The 18,262-nt window shown below is 51.0% G+C and overlaps 7 protein-coding genes across 7 annotated transcripts; 5 read left to right on the forward strand and 2 right to left on the reverse strand.

Annotated features, from left to right (window-relative positions):
* Positions 1-598: 598 nt before the first annotated feature.
* GT037_004368 (uncharacterized protein) lies at positions 599-2,180 on the forward strand (the record flags this gene model as incomplete). The annotated part of the gene is made up of 2 exons (XM_038929415.1): positions 599-1,915; positions 1,971-2,180. 2 exons carry the CDS (start codon positions 599-601, stop codon positions 2,178-2,180), a joined length of 1,527 nt encoding a protein of 508 aa, XP_038787687.1.
* A 604-nt stretch (positions 2,181-2,784) lies between these two features.
* Positions 2,785-3,959, forward strand: GT037_004369 (5-p--4-tetraphosphate phosphorylase 2; the record flags this gene model as incomplete). The annotated part of the gene is made up of 3 exons (XM_038929416.1): positions 2,785-2,937; positions 2,985-3,447; positions 3,502-3,959. Coding segments are annotated over 3 exons (1,074 nt in total), but the record flags the coding sequence as incomplete, so codon positions are not given.
* Positions 3,960-4,594: 635 nt separating this feature from the next.
* Positions 4,595-5,901, forward strand: GT037_004370 (uncharacterized protein; the record flags this gene model as incomplete). Its single annotated transcript, XM_038929417.1, has 3 exons — positions 4,595-4,627; positions 4,685-5,003; positions 5,051-5,901. 3 exons carry the CDS (start codon positions 4,595-4,597, stop codon positions 5,899-5,901), a joined length of 1,203 nt encoding a protein of 400 aa, XP_038787689.1.
* Positions 5,902-6,231: 330 nt separating this feature from the next.
* Positions 6,232-7,886, reverse strand: GT037_004371 (mfs general substrate transporter; the record flags this gene model as incomplete). The annotated part of the gene is made up of 4 exons (XM_038929418.1): positions 6,232-6,524; positions 6,583-6,823; positions 6,880-7,600; positions 7,669-7,886. The coding sequence occupies 4 exons, from the start codon at positions 7,884-7,886 to the stop codon at positions 6,232-6,234; spliced, it is 1,473 nt and encodes a 490-aa protein (XP_038787690.1).
* A 731-nt stretch (positions 7,887-8,617) lies between these two features.
* GT037_004372 (dihydrodipicolinate synthase) lies at positions 8,618-9,589 on the forward strand (the record flags this gene model as incomplete). The annotated part of the gene is made up of 1 exon (XM_038929419.1): positions 8,618-9,589. One exon carries the CDS (start codon positions 8,618-8,620, stop codon positions 9,587-9,589), a length of 972 nt encoding a protein of 323 aa, XP_038787691.1.
* A 38-nt stretch (positions 9,590-9,627) lies between these two features.
* On the reverse strand, positions 9,628-15,324 carry GT037_004373 (uncharacterized protein; the record flags this gene model as incomplete). Its single annotated transcript, XM_038929420.1, has 6 exons — positions 9,628-10,757; positions 10,811-11,831; positions 12,294-12,811; positions 12,861-12,937; positions 13,394-14,312; positions 14,361-15,324. The coding sequence occupies 6 exons, from the start codon at positions 15,322-15,324 to the stop codon at positions 9,628-9,630; spliced, it is 4,629 nt and encodes a 1,542-aa protein (XP_038787692.1).
* An 815-nt stretch (positions 15,325-16,139) lies between these two features.
* GT037_004374 (acetyl-synthetase-like protein) lies at positions 16,140-18,228 on the forward strand (the record flags this gene model as incomplete). Its single annotated transcript, XM_038929421.1, has 2 exons — positions 16,140-16,146; positions 16,211-18,228. The coding sequence occupies 2 exons, from the start codon at positions 16,140-16,142 to the stop codon at positions 18,226-18,228; spliced, it is 2,025 nt and encodes a 674-aa protein (XP_038787693.1).
* Between the last annotated feature and the right edge of the window lie 34 nt (positions 18,229-18,262).

Raw genomic sequence — 18,262 nt, forward strand, 5'->3', positions numbered from 1 at the left:
CCGCAAGTCAGAGTACGCCGATAGATACTCTAGTGTGTTTGTACATGTTCATGCAATCATTGCTCCCCATCTTTGGGCTGCTAATAGTTTCCCGGAGATCTCGTGGCATTTTCTGGTAAGGCCGCCCTCACTTCACGTATCGGTTTTGACTTAGCGTACTGATAGTGCGTATTGATCAGATACCTTGCATCGTCTTACCATTGCGTTGCATAGATAGTTGAAATAGCTTTAGCTTTTCTCTTTTTTGGAGCCGGTCATTCACATCGCCAAGTTTGGTAATTACAACATCGGTGCTGTCGTCGACCTAGCTCGGCAGAGCTCCGTACTGGCTCGATTTCCGTCGTCCCACCGCTCGATTTTGTGAAGCGGTCAACTGCATTAGGCGAATGACAGAGCGCCGTGCTCGTGAATGCTCAAAGTACCCGTGGACCTCGACATCTCCACAACACCCCGCAATCATCAGTCACGCCCACTTCACCGCTACGGTATCTCGCCCTCTACGACCTCTCGTAACTGCGCATTCACATCGACTAGAAGGACATTGTAAGATTAGCGGCCATTGTAACATCTTTAAGAGGCGCATGCCGCGTGCAGACTCATGTCTCTCGCTCAACAAGTCCACCAGGATTACAAGTTCGACGAACAATATATCTATCGTCAGTCTCTTGCACAACTCCAGCCCTGTCTGCCTTGTGCTCCAGAAGCTTCTCCGACAAACCACACCTTCGACTTCCATAACCGTACTGGAATGATGGCGCAGTCAATGGCCGTGAGTGGACTCTTTGCTGGCAACAAACCTAGATTGACAACCATGGAGGAGAGTTCTCACATGCAAACTCAGCCATGGGGAATGCAACAGGTCGAGCACGACGACGCGAAACTGATGACCACATCCAGCCCAAGCATCCACACGTACTCATCCGACCAGAACTGGAGTGGAGCATATGATACTCCGTTCGACTGGCCCCATGCTCTTCAACAGGCAGCAACCTTCATCGTACCAAGTTCAGAGTCGCACTTCCAGCAAAACCACGCTCTGTTATACAATGCAGCATTTGCTACACCGAGTGCGATTGGAAAGGGTTACGGCGATGAACAAAGAGCTCGTGTGCCTGCCGAACTGAATGGTTTGCCTCATGGGCTTATTGACAGGTCTGTCCTAGGTGCGAGCATGTCTCCGTCACCGAAGAGTTATGTCAGCGATGAATTCGGGAACACATACAGTCCAGTTTCTATGTTAGACCAATCCTCACCAACCGAAAACTGGAATGGATACCCAGTAACGGCCAACAACACTGTTCTTTCGGCACCTTGCAGGCCGTTCCTTGCGCCAAAGACCGATAGTGATGTTGGGCTCTCAGAAATCCCAAGGACGAGCACAAGCACGGTTATGACTCCCGTTGTCCCGTCTAATAGTCAGGACCTAGTACCAATCGCTCCGCTCGACGACGACCAACAGTCCGGATCTGAGTACTCGCATTCACAGAACAACAGTGCTGGGCACTCTCCCTGGTACCGCGCGAAACAGTCATATGACACTTCGAACGCACCCTACAGGCCCCGTAACGTTGCAATCTATAGCAATCCCAGCAGCGATATGAGCCTATTACCGACATCAGGACCTCGTCCTACCCAGCACTGCTTAACGCCTTGGAACGGTTCGCGCCCGAGCGCCCATACTCAGGATCGTATACAGGACAAGTTTCAGGTACCGCGCAGTGCTGGTACACAAGCCCAGAGAGAGCACAACGACCAAGTGCTCATTGAGGGCAAAAGGAGAGGAGAGACGTACAAGGAAATCAAGCTCAAGATGGTGGGCGAGAAGCCTGCGGAATCCACTCTGAGAGGTCGCTATCGGTCGCTGACAAAGGCGAGGAAGGATCGGGTCCGAAAGCCCGTCTGGACCAAAGTTGACGTAGGCTATCCCCTGTAGACTCTACTGAACGTGTAACATACTGACGCACCAGTAGTTGGAGCTTTTGGATGACGCTGTCCAGCAAGAGTTCGATCGGATCGAGAGCAGCCTACAGAATCCGTACTCGTTAAGCTTCGAACAGAAGATCCAGAAAGTTGCATGGAAGAAGGTCGCAGAGTTTATCGCCGACAGTGGTGGCTCGTATCATTTTGGCAACGCGACTTGTAAGAGGCGATGGTTAGAGCGCCATCCGGATCAGAAGTGATGGATGATGACTGCAGGTCACGAGTGGTACCATTGACACACCTTCATCGCCTAGTGCACGCGATGGGTGTCGAGTACTGCTGACGTGAAAGATCTGAGGCTTGAGCATCGGAGTCCCTCGAGGCTGCAAGATAGCGTTGCCAGCGATTAGCCGTCAAGGACAGCCACAGAGGGCACTCGTCTCGAGCATTTCTGCCAAAGACTGCCGCAGGGCGGTATCTTGGATTCTACTGTTTGCAGAGTTTTGCTTTCACCACTGTACCACTTTGTACTATTGTTATGTTGATGGTAATGTTTGTCGAGATGATTTTTCCACTTCCTCATGGGCATAAGAAGCCAGCGTGGCATAGATTGGGAAGTTGCAAAGCAGGACGGTCATATGGCGTCGCTCTGCAGGTTTCTTGTAGCAAGTTACCTTAGGATGCGATATCTCTGGTATGATATACTGTACAAGAGAACACTGATGACAGCCTACGCATGCTGTTCGGCGAATGTGGTGAAAATGATGAAAGGGTGTTGATGCCATGAAGCGTGACATCAGTTTTAGGCTTTGGCGCTAACTCGGAGCTTGAAGCTTTATGCTCCAACCATGCACCCCACCCAGCGCTGGTACTCCAACACGAATGAAAATGCTGCTCGGACTACCTGAAGCTCTTTCTAGCATTACGAAGCGCAAGTTTGAGGCTGCAAAGGCATCTTCAGATTTGTTGTTTTCGCCTACGGAGCTAGCAGTCATCCGCACATCCGCAGGCATTCCCGTACGTGTGCCAGCCATGCCACCGACAGCAGACTTATATACGACCAGTTCCAACTACGCTACTGCCCATCGCTTGCGAAGAAACCCTTGCCGAAGCTCCAGCATGCGACGCCGAAACAGAAGATCGACCCCTTCGAGAACCCCCCACCAGCATTACACCTGGCTGACATCCCCGCCGCGGACCCAAGCCACTTCCTCGTCCTCAACAAGTTCCCCATAATCTCCGAGCACTTCATCCTTGCTACAAAACCGAACAAGAAACAAACACACGCGCTAGAGCTAGACGATCTAGAGGCGACCTACGCTGTGCTCAAGGCTTGGCAGACAGACTCGGGCGACAGCGAGAAGCGTCTCCTCGCATTCTTCAACTCTGGGGATCATAGCGGCGCGTCTCAGCCCCACAGACACCTGCAGTTCTTGCCAGTCGAGGGAATGCGCGATAGCGATAGCGCTAGCGACTGGAGTCTGCTTATAGACTTGATCTTTTCAAGCCCAGTGGCCAAGGCGACTGGTAGGCGTCTCTGTCAGATGCGCACTGTGCAGCAGCTAATATTCTGTCTACAAGGCCATCTCAACTTCTTACAACACCCGTCCTTGCCGTTTACGCACTTTGCCTGTCCTTTCGACTCGGAGCCATCCGGTGCTCAGTTATTCCAAATCTACAACCATCTGTACGATGCGGCAAAAGCGGCAGTCGACACATTCATCTCCTCGAATCCCAACGACTTCGCTCTAAACCCCACCGACCATGGCGATCTACCCATCAGCTACAACCTCGCTATGACTACCTCGGGCATGGTCATCTTGCCGAGACGTGCTGAAGGCACCATGCTGCGTCGTGATGACGGTAGTGAGATCGGCTTTGCAGCTCTCAACGGTACAACATTGGGAGGCACGATGATGGTCAAGCACCAAGACGAATGGGACATGCTGCGCCAAAAGCCAGGGCTGCTGGATCACATTCTCTCGGGGATTGGCTTTCCAAATACCTCTCCATCCAAGGTGGGCGCACCGAACATCTGACCAGACTTCGTGCAAAACCACATGAGCCGTGACTAGCCAATCTTCCAGTGTTGTTTCTAGCCCACTCTCAAGCTTCCCTGGAGAACTACACCAAGAATATCACAAATAGGCTCCTAGGTTGACGAGTGATACCATGGTCACCATATGAGATGCGAATGTCTTACGAAGCGACGCGCACGCGACAAAGACTGTGGCGCATGCTCTGACCTCCCAAAGATAACACCGAAAACGACCGTCTAAGGAAGCTGAACGTTCAAAAATTACTGAAAAGCTGCTTGCGACCTTGCTCGCGGTATTTATTCCATACCAAATACTCAACATCTGCTGTGCGATAGGTTGTCCTGATAACATAGGCCTATGTTGTGAAAAAGCTTGGGTAAGTCGTTGAGTGCCAGACACCACGTGCAAAGGTGAAGTCATGCGATCACTCAGCACCGAATCCAAGAAGTACTCATGATGTATCAAATGCGAACACAAACTTTTCAGCTGAGCAAAAAGCAACAATGTGTCTCAAATTAGAAATGACTGTTTGATTGTAAGCCTTTGCGACGCAAGGTTTAGGTGCGCATTTTCACTGGTCTTCTCCTTCCTCATCTCATACTCCCTATACACTGTATTTCGTTCATATCGCCATCATGAGAGAAGAAACAGAGAAAACAATAGAGGCAGTATGCGTTAAAATGCTTCTCACAAATACCGACCAAGTGCTGATCAGACTTGTCTAGGCCAAAGGGCTACTGCAAGACCTTGTGGTGGTCGTGTCTCTTGTGCGGACCTTGACGGACTCTTTCGGGTCTGCGAGTGACTTGTATCGTAAACTCAAGCGTAAAGCCGGCACAAAGGATAGCGACGATGAAGACGATAAATACCACATCCAGATCCCTTCGCGAAGGCGTCGTCGCGACTCTCTATTTGGTTCGGGAAAGACCAAAGGAGACTACAGTGACAGCGAAGAAGAGCTTATCTTTACCTCCTCTTCTCAGATTCGAGCCGAATACGAACGCGGATATCGAAAGCTAGGAGAGCCTTTCGCGCGCGGTGATGGTACGTTCACGTTTAAGATCCAGACTTCCGTTATTGATAGCAAATAGTTACAACGCATACCCAACTCCAATCCCAGATCATCAAGCTTCAGCAGACAGTCCTCAACATTCAGCAAGACCTACTGCTTAGTACGTATCTCGCACCGTCATCGTCTCATTCGCATCTTGTGCGTCTGATCCAGGCAACTCGGACTACGCGCGCTGCTTCCATTGCCTCATTGAACATGCAGTACCAGCGCATGTTGCCGCCACTTCCATCACCACTGCCCCCTCGAGGGCCTGATCCGCCGTTGAAGGTTCCCGGCGCATTTCCACAACCTGATCACCCACGACCACCTTCAAGGCCTCCTCTCCGGCACAAGAAACGCATGAGCAGCAGTTCCAGTTCCTCTAACGAGTCAGAAGAGAAGGTAGTCAAGATACTACCAGTCCCAGGGCCCAAACCAAAGCCTATGCCTCCCCCTCAGGCCCCAGCCCCATCTTCACGGTACAGCACCAGATTATTCTGCATCTACGCAAAAGACCTCCAACTCAGTCCACGGCTGCACCTCGCCAACGCTTACAAACCCGGTGGGAACGGTAAATGTCCCTTTTGCCGTACACACATCACCATCCAACCAGGAAAAGCCTGGGAAATTGTCGTCGATGGCTGTAGTAGGAAAGTAGGACAAGGTTTTGTTGAGATCGCATCTCGAACATTTCGCATCAGAAATCGCTTCATTGTGAAATGTCATAGGGACACTGGAGGCTTTGCGTGCGTACTTTGCGCAAGATTCAAGGAATCGGATACAGTGTGCAGGGGAATTGAGTCATTGATGGATCATCTCTGGAGGGAGCATACGAGTGAGGAGTTGGAGAGGGATGTGGATATAGTGGAGATTGCCAAGGATGCTTGTTAAGTGGCGTTAATGTTTGTCGTGTTTGCGATAGTTTTGTGGTTTTCGACGATACCCTTGTAATTCGCTGCTGATGTATTCAGCGATCATTTCCTAAGATCTATAATATATTTCGAGCGTTTCATAAACTACATATACCATTCTTGCACAGTGTGGTCGTCGCATATGATAGAAGATCTACATGACTCTTACACATGAATACTTACAAAAGGCACGTTCTTGTGAGGTATCCCATGCTTTTGCAGCAGTAAATATGGTTCGGATTTATACCAAATGTCCTTATAAGACACCGACTTCAGTCGCACTTCGGAAGTACAGGCTACAGTAGTTAAACTAATATGCATAGAAAACATTAACGCCATCCCTTTTCAACCTCCGATTCGTCACCTGAAGCCACGCTCTAAGCGCCCAGGCGGATGCAATACACGCTCCTGCAAATGCGGCGTTGCTACTCATAGCAATCACATACTTGGGCCCATCGCTCGCAGGATACAGATAAGGCGTGTAGATAAAGCTAGCCATAGAGACCACGTTCACAATGGATAGTGACACTGCCTTTTTCTCCGTTGTCTGGCCAAGTGTGCCTGATACCCATCCGAGGATGACGGAGTTGACAGAGTAAACACCTATAGTATTATACGTTAGTTGCTAGTTTGTGGGCGGGAGCAGAGAGGAATGACGAACCAGAAGCAAAAAGGAAGCAGGAGATGTAGCGTGCGGCGGTGTTGAGCGTGGCAGCACTAATAGCAAACCCGACGACTGCCAGTCCCATCATGGCTGTGATGTGCCATGTTCTATCATTGAATTTGCCGGATGAGATTCCGATGCCGATACCTACTGCACCAGCGACTAGCGATGGTGGAGCAGTCAAGACCAAAGTGATAGTGGTACTGAAGCCCAAAGATTTGACTACGGTAGGGAAAAACTGAGCAAGGTTAGCAGGTGTTGTATAGGGTTGAGGACATGTTCCATGCGACATACTTGGTTGAAGGATGTGGCGCTCAAATGCATATTCTGCATGAAGACCAGTAGATAAAGTCTTGGATCTCGCAGAGCTTGCATAAAACCAGCTTTGACACCTCTGCTTTGTTCCAGACCAACAGTATCCCTTTGTATGCGGTCGTGCGCCAGTTGTCGTTGCTCGGGAGTCAGCCACCTCGTGGTCAGCGGCTCATCCGGCAGCAAGAAAGCACAGACGATAGACACGCCCACTGTGACGATGCCCTCGATAATGAACAGCCATTGCCATCCATGCATTCCGTGCTTGTCGTCCAGCGTCGCAAACGTAGCAGCAGCGATGAGCCCAGCAAAAGACACAGCAAAGATGTTCCCGGCATACAAGATAGAAACTCTTGTAGCTATCTCTTTGCGGGTATAAAACATGCTCAGAATGTATAGAGCACCAGGGTAGAATGGCGCTTCTACGAAACCGAGGAAGAATCGTACCAGAACCAACCCAGTGTAGTTCTTGACAAGAGCTGTCAGAGCTGCTACACAGCCCCAGACTGAACAACACACGGCCATGTACAGAGAAGGTCGCACTTTCTTAGATGACATGAGCATGTTGCTGGGGATCTGAGCGAATAGGTATCCGACGTAAAGAATGGATATACAGGTGTTGTATTGGCTTCCGACTAGGCCAAGGTCGTCTTCGAGGCCGTTCAGTCGTGCATTCGCTATCGCATTCTGGTCGAGCTTGTTGCTAACACCAACGTGATCAGCAGATTCTTACAGATGAGGTTACGAAGTTTGGAGGATTTAGTGACGTACAGAAAATACATGCAAAAGAGTGCTGGCATTACTCGCATGTCAAGCTTGCGTACCAGTGCGATCTCCGCTGGGTCCGTTTTCGCGATCGCGCCACTATAATCTGCGCCATCGAGCGCAGATTGGGCTTTGAGATCCTTCTCCGATGTTGCGACATCGTCGATTTGCAGTGGAACGTTTTTCTCGGTATCCTCGTAATGGTTGGGGTTGGTGCTGGCCATCTTTGACAGTGGTCAAAAGTGCAAGTTATATGTTTAAGTCATACGCCAAAGCTCAACTTGATTTTTCGACGAGAGACGAGATGATTGAAGATTGCAAGGAAAGTCTTTGCTATATACCCCAGCTGGACGAATGTTGCCCAGAAAGTCCACGACCAAGCTTGACCCCGGACTTTCCCCAGACCCCAAGTTCTTTGTCGCGAAGCGGAGGAAACATGGGGAAAACGAGGGCGTTCGCATCATCCGCTACCTTTGAGAAGAGTCCAGTGGAAAACCCTAATAATTGGCCGTGAGAACCGTCGGCTTCTCCAGGGTGGAGAGCGGCTTGCGGCTGGTGGACACTAGTTCGGACAAAGTCAAGTCCGGGATACCTTAGCCGTCCATTGGGCGTCCTATAGGCGCTACATCGGAACAATCCAAGTCCATACTACTCGTACGACACCAAGACTGGTCCAAAATCGCATGTCGGGGTGAGTTCTCGCAGGACTACTGCGGACTTACCCAAGTCCGCGTCCCTAACGCGCGCTCGAGATGGAGCACGAAGTGACACACGGGAGTGAGATCGCCAAACGGTTGCCGCTCGGCATTCATGTGCGACGGATAGCGAAATACATATAGTGCAGGTAATCAGCCCAAGTCTCATCATCATCATCAAACGCAAACCAACACACTCCATTCAGATCTACAGTGGACTCTCACTTCCTACCTCAACACCAATACTTCTCACCACTACAATGGGTTCAATGCCTGAAATCAAGCAAGCTCCCCAAATTGACCTAGCAGGTCTCGTCCCTGCGCCGGTTACCCCATTCAACAAGGATGGCTCGGTCGACTACGCAGCCATTCAGCGCCTTGGCTCATGGCTCGGCAGTATCCCAGGCGTAAAGGGACTGGTGGTCCTTGGACACGCTGGCGAGGGCACCTTCTTGACTCAGGAAGAGCAAGTAGACGTCATCAAGGCCTTCGTCAAGTCCGTAGACAACAAAATACCCATCATCGCTGGTATCACTACCGAGGGTACTGAAGTGGCTGCGCTCGAAGCCCAACGCGCAAAGGCTGCTGGCGCACAGGCAGGTCTGCTTTACCCCAGCCATGGTTGGCTACGCTTCGGATACCAACCGGGAGCTCCACAAGACCGATACAAGACCGTGTACGAGAAGTCTGGACTTCCCCTCATCTTGTTCCAATACCCCGACAACACCAAGGCTACCTACAACTTGGACACATTACTTGAGATTGCCGCGCAACCTGGTGTTATCGCTATGAAGAACGGTGTCCGCAACATGCGCCGCTGGGATGTCGAAATTCCCATCATCAAGAAGCAAAACCCCGATTTGACAATCCTCACATGCCATGACGAATACCTGCTGCACACGTGCTTTGATGTTGACGGCATGCTTGTCGGATATGGCAACATCGCCCCTGAGCCGCTGCTGGAGATGATTGAAGCTGGCAAGGCACGAGACTACCCACGCGCGAGGGCTGTTCATGACAGACTGCTCCCAGTCACCAGAAACGTTTACCATCGGGGCTCGCACATGGAGGGAACCGTTGCACTGAAGCACGGTCTGGTGGCGAGAGGTATCCTGGAGCACGCAACAGTACGGAGTGGTCTCTTGCCATTACAGGATGGCGCAGAGCAGGAGATTCATGCTGCGTTCAAGTCAGCCTCTTTGGGCAAGGTAACGGCGCCGAAATCAGGTTGATTAGTTGTTGACTTTCTTGCATATGTTCCAATAGTAGCTCAATGGAAATTTTGATCATAATAAAGAGAATTGCCGGGCATTCCCGAATCGTTTCCAAACCAGTAATTGATGTCTTCACCATTAAAAAGATGCATGATCTCTTCGTTGGGTAATGGATTATCAGAATATTGTTGCGCAATACCAAGGAAGTTGCCTGCGCCCGCAAGGTAGTCAGTTCCCAGGCTATTCACAGCTTGCACATCCGTGTGGTGCAGGTTGACGTTCGGAAAACTTGACTCGTTCGCTGTGTTCGTAAAGGTTGTAGAAGAGGATGCTGGATGTAACTGGTTGTTCAATCTCTGCGGCTGTCCTACTGGAGTGTTTGTGCCTGTCACTGGATTGGGTCGTACTGGTGTGTGATTTGCCAGACGAGCTTCTGATGTTTGTCGCTGAGCTGGCACATTACCAACTCCAAGCGAAGAGTTACGAGTTGAACGAACTGCCGTCCGCAAACCGTCTCCAGACGTGTTCGTGGAGCCCCGATTCGATTGCTTGTCCAGTCGCGCAGCAAGATTCTGGACGGCGACGATGCATGCATCTGGCCAACTCGTACCCCTCGAAGATAAATGCTTAAGGATTTGCACACTTCGATCCGACAGCCTCAGTGCGATATCGCGCGAGACTTGTTCCTCTGCAGCGGCGGATAGAATGATGAACGTACTCATCCACACTGCCCAAGTAAATGAGGGCCAAAGCAGAGGGGTTCTCTCATACCCATGCTGACCAGGTGAGCCATCGAACGCTCCAAACCCCCGGAGAGCTTTATGCAATGTGTTGATTATAGAGCGTGAGGCTGATATACATCGTTGCAGCGCCGCATTGTATGCTGAGTTCTTCTTCGATGTGGCTAATACTGAGCGATGTAGAGCGAGGACCGACTCAAAGCGAAGGACAATGAGAGTGACTTGATGTGTTTTGGATATAGTCTGTGTTTGTTGGTCATCGGAGAGGTGTTCATCGACCGTGTTCCACCATTTGGTGTGCTCGGCTTCTACTTCAAGGGCTTGGTCGATATCGTCGGTGCTACCATGTAACATAGATTGGTGTCGCGTTTGCATAATAGACCCACGAATATCAGCGTGTCGAGCGAGAAAGTCCAGCAAGTCTAGTCGGTTATCGCGCTCGAGGTCTAGAGAAGAATTAGCCTTGGCACACTTGAAATCTCATTCCTTGCGTACATACCATCTGTTTGAGGCTCCGATTCAGTATGCTGCTCCGTGTGCGGATAACAGACATTGGCCTCATCCGACCGTATCCCTAGTGGAGTGCCGAGCCGTATGCATATGTGTCTATCAATACAGATTACAGACCAGAAAAGTCGTTTCCTTAGCTCTGCTTCTTTGCTTGGTATCGGTAGTTGCAACGGACAACGATGTAATCCTAGCTGGAAAGCCATACGAATAGCCAAGCCTTCCAAACGGGAAGCAGCATTATACCTGTGCATCGTAATCAGAAACAACTGTACGCTGACAAGAGCTTGTAATGAGAGAATAGAGCTTTCCTCAGTCAGCACCAGTTGTACGCTCCGGATGGCATCGTTGATTGAATGGAAGACAAGGATTGCAGGCATCAGTTTGCTTGCGGGGCTCATTTGTCGCCGATCATGGATGGATATTGACATGATCGAGCGTACTATAATGTGTTGGAGTTCGTTTGATGTAGATTGAGCTGCGATGCGAACGCCTCTCTGCGCTATTTGACGAAAATAGTCGAGGAGTGACGGTGCATGAAGGAACGGAAAAGCAGGATGCCAATGGTCGAAGTAAGACTGGCTCCATTCGAGAAGGTCGTCAAAAGCAATCGTCGGCGTGACGCTCTCTAGTTCAAGCGGACGCACTTCGTCCAGTTTCCAGAGCCATCTTGACGCACTTTTTGCTGCGCCTGCAGGTAACTGATCATCTTCTCCAGGCGCAGCATCACTCTCTGGCGTATCGACATGACGAACGGACGCCTGGTTTGCCGCGACATTACCTGCGCTGGATGGAGGTCTGAGGTTACTTCCAGGGCTGGTGCCGAACGTGTTGCGATTATGATCCTGAGGGCTCGTTCCTTCAGTTCCAAATTCCCGAAGCTGCTGACCCATCGTCTGAAGAAACGCTCTGCGTTTCCTCACAGCGCCGACATCGGGCGCCGCTGTGTTGGATTCCGACTCATCGTGATGAGCCTGTCGCTTGTTGGACCTCGCGGTGGCTTCGGCCATCACCTATGCGGCAGTCCCAAACACATCAAGCTTGGGACATAAGCTGCAGCCGTGTTATGGCTAGTGCAGCTGCGATGATGTCTGCCGAGTCCGACGCGAAGTGAAATGAGAATGGAAGAGGCTGGGGTGTGTGTGACTTCGGCATCGGCAAGCGCGACGAAGATGACGCTTTAGCAGGCTATGGAGCCAAATGACGTTAGCGTTGTGCGAGTCAGTTCTGGGGGGCTGGAAGCTGATGCACCGTCGAACCATGTTTGACTTGCTACATGCACTTGTTTTTACAATTTCAACTTTCTATATTATGGACCCAGAGGTATCGCTGCCAACATCCAAATACCCTCAGAAATACTTGCGCCACTGTTCCGTGGTTGAAGACCGCGAGTAGAGGGCCGTGGTGTGCTGTACTGAAGGTGCCGGACGCTCCAACCTATCATCGTGGTACCCTTCGCTTGCGAAATTCCTCACCGGCGGCACACCTGCCATGTCCTGGATCTGATCTTGGGTGACTGAAGCTGGTTCTATGTTTTCTGATATATCTGACACTGCCTGCCACGCAGATCGCGTTGGCTGGGGCTGCTGTGCAGGTGGGACGTTCAACCGCTCAATGGCTGATAGTTGTAAATCCTCATACTGTGCCACTGCTGGACTCGACTCCGTTACCCACGGCTCTGTCGATGCTGGGCTGACTTGGGCGATATAGCTAGCATTCGCTTCGACACCCTTCGTCAAAACATCTTGTCTTTTGGACCACCAAGATAGACGCTCCTCGTCCGTGTTGAGAGGATGACGCTTCCATTCCTCTACCCTACTCGACTTAGCCTGCTTTTGTACACTCTCTGCTAACACCCGACGATCTGTATCAGAAAGGCGTTGCGTTTCGATCGGTACCTGGGAGCTGTAGATGGTGGAAAGAAGCTCCAGCACGACGAACTCAGTTTCGAGTAAACGCTGTTCGATGAATGATATGTATCCCGAGGGGATGCCTCTAGCACAACAGTCAACTTCATCTCATGCAAATCGTTCTTCTCGTACCTTTTATTAATCGGCGGATACCGACACGAGGTTCCTGCAGATATACATTGCGAGCAGACTGGCAGTTCACGATCGCACTGTGAACGTTTAGTCAATGTTCCCCAGATTGAAGGTATAGTGTGAACCTTTGACTTCTTGTTGCGACAGGACTCGCACGCGATCGGATGGAATGCGCCGGATTCGTTCTAGTTTGTGTGAGAAGGTTGCCAAGCATGATAATCTGGGGTATTTGAGACTACTCACCATGGCATCGGCGCTCCATGAGCACCGCTGGCGACAAGCGGTTCTTTCTTCGTGCGTTGCCGGACTTGACTTTGTCCTAGCGCGATACCCCACTAATCGCTCGGAACAGCATGTGCGGGGGCGTTGCTCAGCACACAGGACTACCAGAAACAATGAAGAAAACTCCAGAAAAGACGCGTTTGTAATTTGTAAGACAGTTGGGTCATGCGACGGCTGATTATGATCCAGCATACCCTGCAAGACGCAAGTCGTGAGACGTCATCTCAATTCTGGAGTTTACCATCACTCACTCCTTGAGATACCTTAACCCACTTCTAGTACTTCCAGCCTTTTTCTCAAGCTTCGACTTCTGCTTCTGAGTGACCGAGAGCGTATAGTTTTCTTCGTCGGTTGTTTCCTTCACTACCACCTTTCTCTGCGCTTTACCCGCTACTTTACCTGCAATAGTAGCTTTCTTGGTCACTTTCTTAGTCGCTGCTTTAGATTTCATGACCTTTGATTTCGTGGCAGTCTTGGCTTTGACAGGAATGACCGCGGCAGGAATTTGATTGAGAGCTTCTGTGACATCGCCTTCGCCAAAGTCGTCAAGTTCATTAGACTCCTCAGCCACGAAGGGAACGGGTCTATCTGAAGTTGCTTGCGCTCTAGTCCGAACAGAGCTCCTCAGTACAGAGGATTTCACAGGCTTCGAGCGTTTGTGATCAACAGTGTAATCCTGTTCACTGATACTGCGTTTGCGCTTGGTAAGTTTCTTCGTAGTACCCTTTTGGGTGACGAAGCTGATCGAGTTCGGGGCAACTTGCGGCTTGGAGGACACGAGAGCAGCAGGATTTTTAGGACTGTTACTTACGCGCTTCTCTATGACTGCTTGTGGATGAACGACAATTTTCTTTGTTGGTGAGTCAGGACTTGGAGGCACGGTACTGACACCACTCTGACGTCTCGGGCTACGCTCAAGCGATGTTGCGCGCTTCCGATTGATCTTTCTTACTATGGGCGACGTGTTTTGAGCTTCCGATGTAGGTGGCACCAGATTTGTGTGCTTTGTTGAGCTTTGAGGGTGCTTTGAGGTCTGCTTCGTCGAGGTTCCAACTGCGGGTCCCTTCCGAGTACTGTTTGCGGAACCACGCTGAGAAATGTTACCTTTGATAGTATTGCGAGCCTTGGTAGGTGTTTTGTTAACAGCATGACGAATCGCTGTGGGATCTACTGAGTTCATGTTAGTTTATAATTACTCAGAAGGATTTCATTGCTTACCTTGAGCCCCCACTATAAATTGCTCCAAAAAGATTCGGGGAGCATATCGATATTTTCCTTCCACACTCACTTCGTCACTGCTCCTGTTAAGATCTTGCACAACTTTTTCAAGGCTCTTTTGTGTTCCCAGCCGGTTGACCTCTTCTTCAACGATTGCGCTAGCTTTCGGAAGCTTGAAGCGCGATCCAGACTCATATGGTGGAAGAGTTTTGTACTGCCGAAGAGCAGGATGGTCGAAAGATACATTAGTCTCAACAGTCTGGCCCTCTGCTTTCATCTGTCTGCCAGATTCCGAGATATCGTAGTTGATTTTGAGACTCTCCCAATGCGCCAGTTGGAAGGTTTCAGGAAACGGTAGTGAGGCTGGATAGTCCTTGTACCAGCTTTCGACTTCGTTGTCCGGACCGCCATATTTGAAAACACGCTCGCTAGGCACACGATGTCCTCTCTCTGCTGCGGGTCCTTTTGTTGCAGACACTGGCATGTGAGGCTTGGAGTGAGGCTCATCCAAACCGTCACCCTTTCGGTAAAGAGCTTCTGCTGCAGATGGCGTGTAGTATTCTCGTGGTTCCTCTGCACTCTCCGGCGCAGGTGATTTTCTATTGGACATTGATGGCGAATCTTCTTCTGATGAATCTTCTTGGGCAGCTTTATCAAAATCGAGCTGTGCCTCACTGACCATGTCAAGTACGCGATTGAATAGTTTAATGTCGAAATTGCGTCCTTGTTGAGTAAGTGGCAGAAGAAGAGAATTGTCGATACGATCAACCCGGTCCATGAACGTAGCAGGGGAATCACTACCTCCTTCCTTGACAAGATAATTAATTGCCTGAGCTAGTCGGCGATCGTTGGCCTCCCGCTGTGTCGGCTCCTCTTTGCTGGTTGAGGTAATCTCTTCCAAATCTGCGATATCGATGAGCTCCGGAGAATCGGCGGCACCGCGGTCTTGGTTCTTGAACGTCATCATGCGATTAGAAGTGGCAAATTCGATCTGGGAAAGTGTGTGCTCGCTGTTGATTTGGGCACGTTAGCAGACGACAGCTCAATCATGCACGTGTAGCAAACAAACCAAGACGTCTTTTTTCAGACGAATGTCGATTCGACTCGAGTGAAGAATGGGCAGACTATCTTGTCACGAAAGCGAAGGGCATTTGAATGCGAAACAGTGAAGATGCGTCTTTGTCACGGTACAGAGGTAGTGGACAAAGGCTACTTGAAGCAAATAGTTGTTGTGCTGGCCGCAAACGGCTGTCCATGTCGAGACTATATGATGATTGATGCTAGCTGCTGTCTTGTTTTTGCGACAATGGGCTCCCAGCTTGGATGATGCAGCCATTGTGTTGTAGATGGCCGGCGGTGTTCACCTGCTGTGTGAGGGTGGTGGTAGTATACCGCGGCCAATCAAAGCCATGTATGCCCTGTCGCTCGCAACGAAAGCGAGCGCGGGATGTGGCTTTCTCCTTGGAGCAGGAGAGGTGGCCCATCTCTAGGCGATGAGGGGAAAGCAGCCACAAGGCGTGGAGGAGGGAGAAGGTTGAAGGCTTACTCGAGGAATAACGGGGGTGCCCTAACATGTGCCTCGGCTCCACAGCTCCCATGGTGCCCCTAGCCTGTGAGGTCAAACGTCACTAGCTGAGGACAGGGAGCGCTGCGGCAGTTTGGTCAATTAATAGTAAGAGGATGTATCCTCTTCTTCCAGTTTCTCAGATTCTGCAGATTGTGACATTTTAGCATCTCTCACTTACCTTACAGTTGCTTTAACTCTATTGGCCGCCGGCCATGTCAGGTAATCTCGCGTCATCCATGGACCGCGCCGCATCCTGCAGCTCGCTAACATGTCTCACTACCAGTTCTCCCTCTCGCCCTGCCTGCAGCAGCAGCTGGTCTTGCATACCTCAACGGTCGCCATGGCTTCACATACGACTGGCCACTACTTTCTTCCTTCGTTGGCAGCAGCGTCGCCGGCGCGCTGCAAGAACGACGCGACACCCTGAACCTCTTCTACGAACTCGAGGCGCATGCCAAATCCTCTTCGCGCGCAAATCACGCCTGGATCATATTCCAGGGAAAGACGTGGACCTATGCCCAGGCTTACGATGTGGTGCTCCGCTATGGCAACTGGCTCAAGAGCAAGGGCGTGGAGAAGGATGAGATTGTCGCAATGGACTTTGTGAACTCGGAGGTCTTCGTGTGGGTCTGGTTTGGCCTCTGGAGCATCGGTGCGAAGCCGGCTTTCATCAACTACAACCTATCGGGCAAGCCGCTGGTACACACAATCAAGACGAGTACGGCGCGGTTGGTGCTGGTGGACCAGGAGAGCAAGGACAAGTTCAGCCAAGATGCGCTCAAGGAGCATGGCCTCACTCGTGTGCAGCACGCCGACAAGGTCAAATACACTTTTGAACAAGAGCAATCGGACGTTCCACTATCGGTCAAGAACCAGGCGCACACCCCCCAGGCTGCTGTCGAAGCAGGTGCCGTCTCCGAACCCTTGACCGCGCAACGAAACCTCGAAATCATCTTCTTCGACGATGCCCTGACCTCAACCATCCTCACCCATCCACCCACGCGCCTTCCTGACTCGTCTCGCTCCGACCAAAAGCGCAGCAGCATGGCCATGCTCATCTACACATCCGGCACGACAGGCCTCCCTAAACCCGCCGTAATGTCCTGGGGCAAATGCGGCGGCGGCGCCAAATTCGCCGCAAACTGGATGTCCCTCAAGAACGACATAGTCTACACATCCATGCCGTTATACCACAGCTCAGCCTCCGTCCTTGGTGCATGCGCTGTCCTGCGCGCTGGTAGCACAATCGCATTATCCAAGAAATTCTCGCACAAGACATTCTGGCCTGAGATCCGCTCCTCACACGCTACAATCCTGCACTACGTTGGTGAAACATGTCGCTACCTTCTCTCTGCACCGCCCTCCCCATTAGACAAGCAACACAACATACGGGCCGCCTTTGGCAACGGCCTACGCCCAGATGTCTGGGAGCCATTCAAACAACGATTCGGCATAGAAACAATCTACGAGTTCTACGCTGCAACAGAAGCGCCCGGTGGTCTCTTCAACCGCTCCACAAACTCCTTTTCCAGTGGCGCAATCGCCCGAAACGGGTCGCTGGGAAACCTTCTCATGTCGCGCAAACTTACCCTCGTACGCATGGATCCCAATTCCGACCCCCCGGAACCTCTTCGCGACCCCGTCACCGGCTTGTGTGAAATCAGCGACTACAACGAAAACGGCGAACTCCTCGGTAAGCTGGACGCAGCAAATATAAAAGAGGGTTTCCAGGGCTACTATGGGAACGAGAAAGCTACAAACTCGAAAATCATCAGAGATGTCAAAGAGAAAGGGGATGCCTACTTCCGTTCGGGCGACCTTATGCGATGGGACGACGAAGGAAGGTTCTGGTTCGTTGATCGCATTGGCGATACCTTCCGTTGGAAAGCGGAAAACGTATCTACAGCGGAGGTTTCAGAAGCCGTGGGCAAGCATCCAGCGGTTGCCGAGGCAAACGTCTATGGTGTCAGTGTCCCTGGACATGATGGGCGGGCTGGGTGCGCAGCCATTGTTTTTGAACATGGCGTTGGCGAGGTAAATGACAAGCTATTGCAAGAGCTGGCACAGCATGTCAAGAAGGAGTTACCGGCGTTTGCGGTACCTGTTTGGATCAGAGTAACGAGGGAGATGCAGTTGACAGGAACAAACAAACAACAGAAGGTTGAGCTGCAGAAGGAGGGAATTGATCCGCAGGTCATGGAAGAGAAGGGAGACGTACTGTATTGGTTAAGGGACGGCACTTACAGGAGATTTACCGTGGATGATTTGAAGAGCATTGAGAGGGGAAACGTGAAACTTTGAGGATAATGGAAGGTAGTTTGGCTGTTGTAAGATA

The sequence above is a fragment of the Alternaria burnsii genome (assembly GCF_013036055.1).
Source record: "Alternaria burnsii strain CBS107.38 chromosome Unknown 698, whole genome shotgun sequence".
Taxonomy (NCBI): domain Eukaryota; kingdom Fungi; phylum Ascomycota; class Dothideomycetes; order Pleosporales; family Pleosporaceae; genus Alternaria; species Alternaria burnsii.